Here is a 13169-nt window from a genome sequence, read left to right as displayed (position 1 = left end):
TCTTAGATCTGACTCACACTGGGGCTTTAACTCTAATTTACTGTATCATTTATTTTCAGCTACTCCAAGTTCTGATATGATTCTGAAAACAGCTAATGAAGCACACCTTTAAAATGTATTTTTATCAATTGAATTTCTTGATTTGTTGAACAACAGGTACAGGTAAGATGCCAAACCTACTGTGTATGAGTCTGACTTAGTGGTGAGACTAGGAGAAGGTCTTGATTGTTCTGGTGTGACACCATTAGCTTATGGTGGCCAATGTTAGATTAACTAACTATAGATAGTGCCATGTCACAAGCACTATTCAGTGTGTTTGCAGACTTCATGACCCTAATCTGCTTGTGCTGCTCAAAAGTTTAGTGAGCTCCATTTTGGAGGTTTGTAGAAGTTTGTTGTGACTGAAGCAAAGGAGATTTCTGAAGACCTCAGAAGAAGAATTGTGATCCACATGAGGCTGTAAATCTAGGAAAGGCCTTTCTCTGAAGCCACCCAACATCCCTGAGTTGAAACTGTTCTGCAAGATGGAACAGGCTAAAGTCCCTCCAAGCTGATGTACAGGGCTGATAAACAATACCTTTTAATTTTTTTTTTTTTTTGGGGGGGGGGGGGGGGGGGGGGGGTCACTCCACAAATATTTACGACTGGATCATTTTCCATAATAAATAAATGTAATGTCTATGTTACCTTTGTGTAGTTGTAGGAGTTTTGGATCACATTTATAGATACTCAGAAATGTCCACAATTCTTAGCAGACAATCTTTTGCTTTGTACTTTTTAAACTTTTATCCAGCAGCAGAGAGTCTGAGGTTCTAGGGTATTTTTATGATCTTACAGATATTCACTTAGTTGCTTTCCTTATGTCTTTAAAGCGTCAAAGTTGAAGTAAATAGCTTAGTAAACCAGCCACTTGTGGTCACAGTCTCAGCTCTCAAGCTTATTACTTTAGCAAAAATGAGCTGGCAGAGTGTTTTGTGGAGTTCAAGGGGAGTGTGAGGGGAATGTTTCTAATTTCTCGTATTGGTCCAATGTCCAAATTCGACAGAATAACTGAAGATTTTAGGAAGCACAATAATAATACAGTAGTAAGTTGTATCTATGTGTCATGTACAGAGACAAACCCAAAACACAATGACTCTATCTTAGTACAGTGCAGTTCACAGAATGTAGTTCCCAGAATGCTGGACCTTTCCTTTAAATGAATTAGATATTGTCCCAGAATCTCAGCTGTGGCAGCTTCAATATAAAAATGTCCATTTGACATATTGAAAAAGGAAAACCTATTACAACACTGATAGGAAATGAGGTAAAGCTGCATTTGGGGGTCAGTGTTCACTGTACAGCATGCACTCTATAGGCTTCCTCTTCTGGCTCGTGGTAATAAGTTGACTAATGCAGTCAGGTTCTCTGCTGATTAGTTCCTGTGTGCTTCTGCAAAACAAACCGCACAGATTTGTTAAATGAAGGAAATGCCAAGAATGTGGTATTCCTGTAAAGCTTAAAGCCAGTGGTGAGAAGAGAGAGCCTGGCTTCCTATAACATTAGGTAGTAATACAGGATCTCAGGTGTCTAATAGTTTCTAAAAAGGAATTGTGATTCTGTGCAGTTCTGTTAGACAACCTGATGCACTGATCAGCCACAACTCTGAGGCTCCCCGCATTATGTCGTACCTGCCAGGGATCTGCTGTGCTGCTGGAGTTGGCTGGTGAAGAAGCGTTCCCGCTGGGACACCTGCTCATCCCAAGCTTCCAGTATTCGCTGTTGCTCCCCTGGGTCCAGCGTCAGGGTGTCTGGGTGGGCTTCATCAATGTGAGCTCTCACCGCCTCCAGGCTGTGAGAGTACTGCAGGTCCCCACACACCATGCACACCAGCAGCTGGTTGAGCGGGTCGTAGTCCATGAGGTAGCGGTTCCTCCACACGGCATCTGAGACAGGACCTTCCTCACCATCGTTATTCTCGTAGTCGGCGAACAGAATCTCTGACTCATCTGAAGACAGAGTAAAAGTAGAGTAAGTTTTGTACTAATATAGTTTATTTTAATGTGCATTATTCTCAGTTCAAAGTGACAGGGGTAATATTCCACCTTCTACCGGTGCTGTGTAATTCGGAAATAATCCTGGGTCAGCGTCCACTGAAGTACTACGAAAGAAAGAGAAGAGTTACATCAATTATTATCCTACATAGTGCCATTAGCAACAAAGACAAAGGGGTGTACAGTGGCAACAAAAGGTATGTGAACCTTTTAAAATGTCATGGTTTTCTGCATTAATTTGTCATGATGTATGATCTGATCTTCATCTAAGTCAAGAGTATTAACAAATATAATGTGCCTAAAATAATAAAACAAAAAATTCTGATCTTTTATGTCTATATTGAGAACAACCATAAAAAAAAGGTATCTGAAGCCTTGGAATAATTACCTCCTAAAAGCTAATTGGAGTCAGGCATTAGTATACCTAGAAGAAAATTATTTTGAAGGTGTGGACTATAGCTACTTCGATAGACAAAGCTTTTGAGTTTGCTCCGCACAAAAAGAATAAGCTTATGTGAGCTACACCTCACCAAAAGAAGCTTTGATGATCTGCAATCAAGAATTGTTGATTTACATAAAGATAGAAAGAATCGGAAAATCACCAGTTTACAGTTTATCAGCAATCAATATACAAATGAAGACACTTTGGGACTGTGGCTACTCTACCAAGAAGTAGATGGCCAGTCAAAATGACCCCAAGAGCACAACAAACACTCATCAATGAGGTAAAGAAACAACCCAAAATGACAGCAAAAGATCATCATTGGCATCATTGGAACTGGCTAACATCTGTGTTCATGAGTCTACAGTACATACAATATTGAGCAGTGGCTGGATAGTGTAGTGGTAAGATTGCTGCCTTCCATGCAGAAGACCGGAGTTCGACGGTGTAGGGGCCCTAAGGAGGCAAGACCTCCTTACGCTTACCCTGCCTTTGCCTTGTACCTTATACCCTTGAAAGTCGCTTTGGATAAAAGCGTCTACCAATGACTAAATGTAAATGAACAAGCAGGGTGTCTATGGCAGGACACCACAAAGGAAGCTGCTGCTTACTAAAAAGAACTTTGTTCTGTGCCTGAAGTTTTCCAAAGAGCACATTGACACTGCACAGCAGTATTGGCAAAATGTTTTGTGAACTGATGAAACCATATCGAACTGTTTGGAAAGACCACAGCACTACATCTTGCATAAAAAGGTCACTGCATATCATCATGAAAACATAATCCAAATCGTAAAGTATAGTAGAGGAAACATCATTTTGGGCCTGCTTTGCTGCATCAGGGCCTGGCCAGCTTGTAGTAATTGAGGGGAAGATGAATTCCCAAGTGTATCAAAAAATTCTTCAGGATAATGTAAGAATGTCTGTATGTCAGGTGAAACTCCGTAGAAGTTGGAAAGGAAAATGACACAAAACACCAGAGCAAGTCCACAACAGAAAAACAAAATCCGCCTTTTGGAGTGGCCAAGTCGGAGCCCAGACCTTAACCCAATACAGATGCTATATAACGACTTGAAAAGAGTCACACATGAGACGTCTAAGAAGATGACAGAGCTAAAGCAGTTTTGAAAGGAAGAATGGGCTTAAATTCCTTCTGAACAATGTGTCAGTTACACTACAAGGTTTTTATGGTTGTTCTCAATGAAGATATGAAAGATCACATTATATTTGTTAATATTCTTCACTTAGATAAAGATCAGAACACATTTTATGACAATTTAATGCAGAAAACCATGGAATTCCATTCAATTTATTCACATACTACTGTATATACAGGAGTGCAAAAGGGGGACAGGTGCCCATTGAGTTTAAACCTCTCTGACTTAGCTAAGGCGAGCTGCTATATTGGCCATGTCTCCCCTGAAACAAGAAAGAGGACATGACCCTGAGTTGGATCTACCTTTTTTAGTGAAATAACCAAAATAAATACCTTTCTGCTGTTGTACTGCAACAAACATGCTCAGCATCTTTCACTCAAGGGGTAAATTCACCCCACCTGCCCTGGCCACCCTGCCAAAACCACATGCCACCCATTAGCCACCCCATGGAAATGTTTTCTGGATCAACCAAGTCCTTTCCCACCTCATTAGATGATCTGAATCCTCAGTTGAGTTCACCCACTGACCCGAATCCTACAGGGATAAGATAGAAAGATAGAAATAGAGAGTAGAAATAAACCAGATGTCTACAAAACATTTAAATCTGTGCTAAACAAATTTAGATTTTTTACACTGTATCAATAGAGTTTTTTTCTTACTGCGCTGACAATTGACTAGACTTTAGTGAATGACGACACTAAAGCACTGATTACGTGTGTACCTACTATTTAAACTAGGCCATGCTCAGTTCCTGTATTTAAAATACAAACAATAGCCTGTATGCTGCCTATATACATAATCAAGTCTGCAACTGCAACATCAGCAAACAGGACGCAAATTACAAGCTGCCAGTGTAGCTCATGATGGAACGCTTTCCTGTTTTCTCTGTCTCTTTATAGTCAATATCTGTCTCTTTGAACATGCCATGTCTCTCTTTGTGGTTATTTTGCATCTGTATGTAGTTGTTTTTCATCCCCTATTCAGAAGAATAGAACAGTATAGAGTGGACAGGATCAGTATTAACTATACAAGAAGAAAAAAACGAAAAACTAACGTAAAATCAAGTAAATCAAGTAAAATCAAGTAAGTAAGTTACTTTTACTACTGAAGTTACCTCATCATTTAGTTTGAACATACTTAGACAGAGCCTGTGAGTTACATAAGTACTGTAAACCTGCACAGCTCTTACCTGTGTCTGAAGGTCCTGTGCAGGTAGGATGGGCCTCCAGTTGTTGGAGGCTCTCTTTGGAGTGATTCCTTTGTCCTGAATGGCCTTCCTGGCTCTTTGCTCCTTCTTTTTGATGCGCCAGTACTCCCGTTTTCTCCTCAGAAAGTCCTCTTCGGACTCCCCAGGGATTGGCTTTGGTGGAACCATGATGCTTATATGTACCAGCTTGGTGGGAATTTGTGTCATATGCGTGGGGCTCTGATGTTGAGCACATGGGATTTTTATGGAACTGAGGGAGGAATTTGGAGTTTGGTCAGGGAGTTCAATGGGTTGCAGGTTGATGATGGACAGTGGGTTGTCTGGAGGCCTTAAAGTAGGTAATGAGGGGGATGAGTCCACATCTGTGCTTCTAGACATCCATTTCTGGGAACCTGCCACAGCTTGTTGCTGACCCCCAGGACCTCCAAGACAGCTGGATATGATCTTTGAAGACCCCATGTTTATATTGTTCTGCTCATTTCTGCTAATGGGTAGTGTGAATTGGAGTGTGTCAGATGACTGTTCATCGTTACATGTTGTAGGGCTAGTGACTAACACAGTAGGGATGCTGGGCATTGCTGTCAGAGTAGCAATTGATGGCCGGGGTTGAATCGTTAGTTTTGCTGGAGGATTTATGCCCTTACCACTGTTGATAATAACGAGACCTGGAGCCTGTTAATAGAATTAACAAAGAAATAAAAAAGGATACGTGTTACTTCAGACATTTTATCCAGAGATCAGTCTTAAACATGAATATATAAGATGTATTTGTCCTAAAATGTAAGTCATTTTGAAATAGATACAGCTACACGTCTCAAAAAGGACACCAGGACAATGTTAAACCACACACTGCATATATGACAACAGCGTGGTTTCATAGTAGAAGAGTCCGGGTGGTGAACTGGCTTGCCTACAATTAAGATCTTTCATCAACTGAAAATATTTGGTGTATCTTGAAACACAGAAGACCCAGGACTGTTGAGCAGTTAGAATCCTCTATCAGGCTAGAATGGGACAACATTCCTCTGAAGAGGAAATGCTGCACTGTGATAAACATGACTCAGTCCTAACTTCTTTTTTTTTTTTTTACATTTTGCTGCTATCAATTTCAAAATTACTTTCTCTTCATAAAATGGTCAATTTTCTCAGTTTAAACATTTGATCTGTTTTTTTGTATTCTATTTAGAATGAAATATGGGTTTATGAGTTTTGCAGATTATTATGTTTTGTTTTTAGGTAGATTTTACAGAACTTATATCATATCTATTAAATGTACACAGACAATATCTGGCAGTACAACTTTTAGTTTTGTGTTATTGCAGTTTTTAAAGGTTGGGCTCAGGCATTCATAACACTTTGTTAAGATTAAGCAAAGATTGGAGGCAGGCTTAATAAAGAAAAATGTAACAGTCACTTCACAAACAATAAACAAAAAATAACAAAAACAAACAAAAAAACTTTTTTTTACCTTAACCAAAGTGCTTTTGTTGTCTTATCCCAACCTAATATTGGACTCTGCACTTTTACTTGGATCTGCAGTTTGTCAGTCCAGCACATTATACAACCTTCATTCAGCCGAACTGCCTCCTTGCAACTAGCTTTCCATTAGAAAATGTAGCAACAAAAATGTTATTGCAGTTGCACTTTAGTTGCATTATAACTAATACATTAGTACATACATTGTTTGCATAAACACAACCACACATTGAGGTATACTGTACTGTATCTCAAATAGATAATGTGATGCTTAAACTTTAAATTTCAATTCAATTCAATTTTATTTGTATAGCGCCAATTTATAACAGAAGTTATCTCAAGGCACTTTACAGTGTAAGGTTTAAAACCTTACAGAAAATATTAATACAAAAAATTATAGAGAAAACCCAACAATCCCATTTGAGCAAGCTTTAGGCAACAGTGGAGAGGGAAAACTCCCTTTAGAGGAAGAAACCTCCAGCAGAACCGGGCGAAGTTCACTGAGACTTTAAAGAAGTCTCAGTGTGATTTTTTAACTTCTTAGAACAAGATTTAGAGAACAAATACAAACGTGAAAGCAACAAAGGCTAGTTAGCAAAGAGAACAGAACTTAAGATCTATATAGTGTGTGATTGTTGCTTCTTATAAACTTTGCCCCACCTCTCATTCCTCTACACAGGCCTTGACAAACATCAATTAAATCAATACAGAACACTGCTGTGTTAAGCATGTTCTGTGTTAATTACTTTTTACCATACTGGATATCTGCTACACTGCAACACAGTGTATCAGCATCCAGACTTTGCAGATTATGCAAAGTAAACACCTGTTACATTACCTGAATGTTTCTTGAGGAAAGGTGACTGCATTCTCCCTGGATCTCTTTCTGCCTGGCCTTCAACCTTGCCCTCTGCTGCCTCTTCATCAGCTTCCAGTACTCCCTCTTCTTCTGTAGGTTAGTCAAACCGCTCTGCTCCATCACCGCACGACTATATCTTTGTGCTGGCTGCAAATTGCTATTTTGGCATTCTTCTTGTGCCTGACACTGTTGTTCACAATGTTGCTCCTGTGGATGGAGTTGATCCATGGGAAGGTGATGTAGCTTTGGTGGCTCTGGGGAGCAGCAGTTTTGATGGCTTACTTTTTTAGTTCGAAGTCTCTGGGTTCTGCGTGGTGATGATGGGCTGTTGGTGGCTTCACTGGAGGGGTTTACCATGAAGTTTGAAGTATTTTGGGTGGAATGTTCACAAGTAGGATTGAGTACCTCATTATAAGGGGGAGCTGTCTCATTAAGGTGTGACAAGTCTTTGACATGAGGGCCTGTTGAACCTGTATGTACCAAGGCATCAGTATCTGGCTGCCAGCTTTTAATCTGTAACGTCAGGTCAGCAGCAATAGGAGACACCTCATCCTTTTCAAAAAATTGATCAGGTAAATTTGGCTTTACATCTTGCTCTGAAGCTTCCACTGTTGTCTCCATTTTGATGTCAATCTGCTCACTTTTTTGTTCTGTCACTGTGCTAAGTGATTCCTCCAGGAGTTTCTTCATAGAGGCCACGGCTAGCAGAGTGGTAGCTTGGCTGTCTGCACTCAGGGCCGTATCATACTCTGGTGTGGGCACTGTAGGTGGTGGTGGGGAGGTTGGGGGCTTGATATCTGGACAGATGGCCTGTTCTGGTTGAGAATCTAGGTCAACTGCTGGCACAGATTCACTCTCTTGTTGTATCTCATTTGCATGAGGCCTCACAGGCCCACTGGTTTTGGAGAGAACTTTTGCTTTTCCTGTATGGCTAGTAAGACTTCTGCTCAGGTGTACGTTGATTAATGCAAGCTGCTTCTGGGCCTTCCTTCTCTGTAAGGCTGCATTGGCCCTTGCATGTAAGACACCCTGTTTCAGCCGCGTTGCACGAGCTGCTCGCTGCTCACGCTTCTTTATCCTCCAATACTCCCTCTTCTTTGCCATCCTCTCCTCCTCTGTCAGCCCTGGATCCACAGAGAGCACTGATAGAGATGGTGCAGTGCTTGAGACAGCCATTTTCATGACACAACCACTGAGGTTTGACCCTATTGTGCATCCCCCGGAAAGGGTATTCAGAGAGGTTTGAGGGTGAGTGAGTGTGAGCTGACCTACAGTTTGGATTGCTAATGAGTGGGAATTAGAAACAGTTGTGCTTTCATGTTGGGAAATCAGTCTGGGAGGCTCGTTCTCTAACTGTCCAGCAAGAGGAAAAGACACTTTCACCTGAGCTGAGCAGAGTGGTTCCGCATTGGGCTGATGTTGAGGGGGTGCTGTTGTGATGAGGGTATTATTAGAATCTATGTGATTTTCTTCCTTACTTTTATGTGCTGCTGTGTTGTGATCTATACCACCCTGGGAAATGGTAGCAGTCACTGTCCCATCCTCTTTGATGAATCCTCCAATGGTCTCAGAGGCATGGGTAAGAGTGTTTCCGGCTGACTGTGTCAGCGCTCTGGCTTTCCTCATCTCCTCTAAGATTTTCTGGTAACGTTTCACTCTTCGCATCAGAGAGTCCTTCTCCTTCAACCGTGCCTTTACCTCCATTGATAGTTTAGCTCGCTGTTCACGCTTCTTAATCCGCCAGTACTCTCGCCGCTTGGCTATAACCTGCTCAGGTGTGTCATTGGGATCAAGTCTGGGGATATTTCTGCTGCCAAAAAGTGAGGCAAGCAGAGGGGATTTACATCTTATATTTCTTTGACTCATTAAATTCTTCTGGGCTTCGATGAACCTCTGTCTAGGTGTTTTACAACGTGTGATTCCTCGAGTAACAGTAGAAAGATGTATATGACTTGAAAACTTTCTCTGCGATTCCCCTGTTTTTTTCACAGCAGTAACATTGGATGTGATGGCTGTCTCTGCTGTCCCGTTCCCAAGTGTTTTTTGTACTTTGATCTGATTTGCTTGCAGGTTAATAGCAGTTAAAGTCGCTGCCCGACTTTGCAGTTTATTATTTTCCCTTTTGACAGATGTAAACAAAGCTTTAACCCGAGCAGGACACTGCTTCCGACCTTCTCCTTGAAGAACTGCTTCAGATGAAAGATGCTGAAGCCTTGTGCCACATACTAGTTCTGTTTTTTGTGCTGTTTGCCTCTGTACAGCCATTTCCATGCACTGCGTCCTCTCTCTGGCTTTGGCTATTCGCGCTGCCAACTTTGCTCTCTGTTCTCGCTTTTTTATCCGCCAGTGCTCTCTGCGCTTGGCTGCTCTCTCCTCCTCGGACTCCGGGGAAGGTTGTGCATTGCCTTTAGCCCTCTGCGTGGTGACCAAGGCACTCTTTATTCTACTTTGAGGTGTTGTGTTTGCTGTTTTACCCTCTGGTTTAATAGAAACAGGGCCACATGAAGAAGACACAAGAATCATACCTGTGGTCACATTGGTGGGTAGGAGTTTAGGCTGAATGCGTAATGCAACCTGTGTCTTGTGTTGCACTTTGGCTGATGATAGGCCCTGCATAGACACACGTGGCTGAGGTGTTGTTTTAACTGAGCTGCCATTGATAAATCTGGTCACTCTGACTGGAGGCACTGAGGAACTGGTATCCAGCTGGGTTCCACTAGGTGTGGGTGAGGTAACAGCTCTGTTCACACCACCCCTCGCTGTCAGGCATTTCACTGTGGCTATGTTGCTGGCAGCTCTGGCTGTGATGGAACATGTTGCTGGCAACTGAGGCAAGACCTTGTTGAGCTTCATTGTCTGCAACCATTTCTCCTTTTGGCTTTGAACAACTTCTAGTGAACTGTCCTCAGCTATACTTTGTGATAGAGGAGAGTCACTGACTGTCTTATGTAACTCATCATTACTCTGCAAAGTAGGAGCAGCAAATGAACCAGATAAAATGGATTTCACCTGTACAGGGGCATTTAGATGTTGGAGCTTTTCCCTGTGACTGTCTTGTGGCTTTTCTCTTCGCTCTGACAGTCGGGCCCTCTGCTCTCGCTTCTTGGTTCTCCAGTATTCTCTCTTTTGGGCGAGTGCAGCATCATCATACTCAGAGGCAGGCCGGTAGCGGTGGGACGTTGAACCACCTTTACCTTTGACAGTTGGCATGCTATTACCAGCCTGGACAGCCCATCAGTTCTAGTCCAACAGTACTGGCTCTTCCCTTGTCACACTGTTTCAGTTCATCCCCTTAGTCCAGAATCATCACTTCCATTAACTTACATCATGTCCCTCCATACTGTGCTGCATGAAGTATTGCTCTGCTGAGCAGCTGCCAGATCTCTCAGACATCCCATCAGTATCCAGACACCCTGAAAAATGGAGAACAATTATTAGATGCATCCTACTTTTTAAATAGAGGATGTGGATCAACACAGCAAAATAATTTTATATAATTTACAAAACCCAACTTTCTAGTGACAGTTAGTACATCTTCAGGTCAGACTGGAGCAATAACTTTTTCTTTGCATAAAACTACACACTCAGTTGGCACATTATTAGGTACACTTTACAACCTATATCAACAGTTTAGTTATAAACTGTACATTCACTGTCTATACTAATGCAATCCAACAGAACAGCCCTCTGTGATTCTGTGATGGTTCCGTCTTGTTGTCACTGTCCAAAGACAATAAACAGCTTTTCCAACTTATCGATTCTTATCATTGATGGCTCCACCTATAAAGTACTATAAAAGCATATTTTAAGCATATTTTGCTTGAAAAGGTAATAAAGCAATGGTGTGTTGCAGATTAATATTCTGTGAATCATCTTCTTGATTAATCGATTTTCAGCTCAATTACAAACTTCAGGGAGGAATAGTTTTACAAACCTAAATGCACCAAAAATTGGACCCTGTGTAAAATCTATTTCTTTCTATCTACATTAATTTCTCATAAAAATCACAACAGAACACACATAAGTTTCATCTGAGAAAATGAACCATTTGTTGAAAAAAAATAAGGTCATTTTGAAATTGCCGGGTCCCAACTTCTTTGAAAAATGTTGTTCCCATCAATTTCAGTTTTCTAATCTTAATATTAGACATTTGATCCGTTTTCTGTGTTCTATTGTGAATTAAATATGGCTTTATGAAATTTGCAAATCATGGCATTTGGTTTTTATGTAAATTTTACACAATGTCCCAACGTTTTTTCCAATAGAGGTTGTAGAAATACATTACAACAATATATATGAAGCCCAGGACAACAACACGTAAGTACAAATACAGTGTGGCTCAATGAACACGTTTCTGAAGGATGTAACAAAAAGTGAGCTCTAGCAGAATAAGTACCGGACTGGATAAGATATCTGGTCAGTATACTTGGTAAGTAAGTAATATTACTTCACTTAGAGCTCAGACATAGGATTTAACCACAGACACGTGTAAATCCCATTTCTCATATGTTTGTCACATGTGAAACATTTTCTATCCGTTGTTGTGGAACTTGATATTAACATAGAAATAAGTCAAATTGTTCCTATTAATAACTGGAGTGTTACCGTTTGAAGTAGATTCAATGCAAAGAGAGGACAATGCACAGACAGCTAAACGCCCCTTCAAGCACAACACTGACGACTTCCATGTGAGTCCCAGTAGCCTGCATCACACAGCTGCTCCAATGTGTCACACAAAGTGTCTTTATTACACTGAATCTTTAGTGAAACACACAAGAAGAAACGTGTCCGCTGCTGTCCAGGAACCAGGAAGCAGCGCAGTGACGCTGTCCCTTTAAACCTGTCCCCTTCTATCACAAATTACATACGTCGAGAGCCATTTTTCTTCTTTATTCTGCTCTGTTTGAGCACAAACGCATCTAGGCCAGCCAGCCGAAGCGTATTTCACATTACATCCACGAACTGGGGGGGAAATAAACGGCCACATTAGAGCGTAACCCGCGTCTGAAGCTCCGTGTCTCTCAGCGACACAATGGACAAGCTCTTCCTCCTCTTGTCCACACGGACTGGCTCCTGTCTGTGTCTGCTGCCTGTCTAAAAGACGCCACAAACCGCGCACATTACTCTCGTAACGCGGGACGCTCGGAAACATGTGGTAGAAAAACATGCACAGCCGTTACCTTTTAGTTACACCTAACTTTCCGGGACACTTTGGGGAACGTTTTTTGTGGACAGATATTTTTTTTGCCAGGACACTGCAGCTACTGTCCGCCAGCCTGCCGTGCTCTGAGGCTGCCTTGACAACGAGAGAAGTACCAGGATGTGGGACCTGGATGCTGTGTGTGTGTGTGTGTGTGTGTGTGTGTGTGTGTGTGTGTGTGTGTGTGTGTGTGTGTGTGTGAGAGAGAGAGAGAGCAGCGTGTGGCGTGGACACAGACCGTACAGTACACTTTTTCAGCCTCTACATAATAAAATCACAACACATGTCTAAACACATTTAAAACGTCATTTGGCTTGAATGTGGTACAAGAAAATTCAATGACAACTCACAGTTTGAAAAAACAGGGCACAGTTATTTCCAACTCAGAACAGCTGGACAAAGGTGATTTATTGATTTATTGGCGTTTTCTACAGATGACCTCCATTGTTCAATAATACGTTTATCTATGGAGACATGTGCATTATTAGTAATATTAGCAGCATCAGTAGTAGTCAGTGGAGTGTGGGGGCCATACATGATTTCTGAATTAAACAGCCAAACCCATTAGATGATGTCATCAGTGATTGGTATCACTGATGGCGCCACATATGATCAATTCTTAAACAATTAAATAGTGATATTGTCTATAAAGGATATTTATATTTATTTTTATTATCATGACATATTCCAGATTAATATTCTACAGAGGTAGAATATTAGAGAAGTACTCATATTGTTAGCTGAATGGCTCATTCACTAGATCAGTGAATATATTAAAGGATGCACTAATGTGTTCAT

General features: G+C 41.3%; 1 protein-coding gene across 2 annotated transcripts; it reads right to left on the bottom strand.

Moving 5' to 3' along the window:
• Nucleotides 1-605: 605 nt before the first annotated feature.
• si:dkey-28a3.2 lies at nucleotides 606-12488 on the bottom strand. Of its 2 annotated transcripts, none has more exons than XM_026353054.1 (7): nucleotides 12352-12488; nucleotides 7151-10584; nucleotides 4819-5508; nucleotides 4114-4163; nucleotides 2085-2140; nucleotides 1671-1988; nucleotides 606-1431 (listed from the first exon to the last, which is right to left on the bottom strand). In XM_026353054.1, the coding sequence occupies exons 2-7, from the start codon at nucleotides 10379-10381 to the stop codon at nucleotides 1415-1417; spliced, it is 4362 nt and encodes a 1453-aa protein (XP_026208839.1). In that variant the 5' UTR covers nucleotides 10382-10584; nucleotides 12352-12488; the 3' UTR covers nucleotides 606-1414. The 2 variants fall into 2 exon arrangements, with proteins under 2 accessions (XP_026208839.1, XP_026208838.1); XM_026353053.1 differs by lacking the exon at nucleotides 12352-12488 and adding an exon at nucleotides 11777-12308.
• Between the last annotated feature and the right edge of the window lie 681 nt (nucleotides 12489-13169).

This window comes from Anabas testudineus, chromosome 18 (assembly GCF_900324465.2).
Source record: "Anabas testudineus chromosome 18, fAnaTes1.2, whole genome shotgun sequence".
Taxonomy (NCBI): Eukaryota; Metazoa; Chordata; class Actinopteri; order Anabantiformes; family Anabantidae; genus Anabas; species Anabas testudineus.
Note: the sequence above shows the minus strand (reverse complement) of the source record. Positions and strands in the feature narration are given on the sequence as shown.

What these genes read in the sequence shown, in the direction of transcription:
- si:dkey-28a3.2 (XM_026353054.1), bottom strand. Translation starts at nt 10,381, where the DNA reads ATGCCAACTGTCAAAGGTAAAGGTGGTTCAACGTCCCACCGCTACCGG. An exon ending in GATTCAGATCATCTAATGAG is followed by an intron (nt 2,141 to 4,113) that starts GTGGGAAAGGAC and finishes TTTCTTTCGTAG; the next exon opens with TACTTCAGTGGACGCTGACC. An exon ending in TTACACAGCACCGGTAGAAG is followed by an intron (nt 1,989 to 2,084) that starts GTGGAATATTAC and finishes CTCTGTCTTCAG; the next exon opens with ATGAGTCAGAGATTCTGTTC.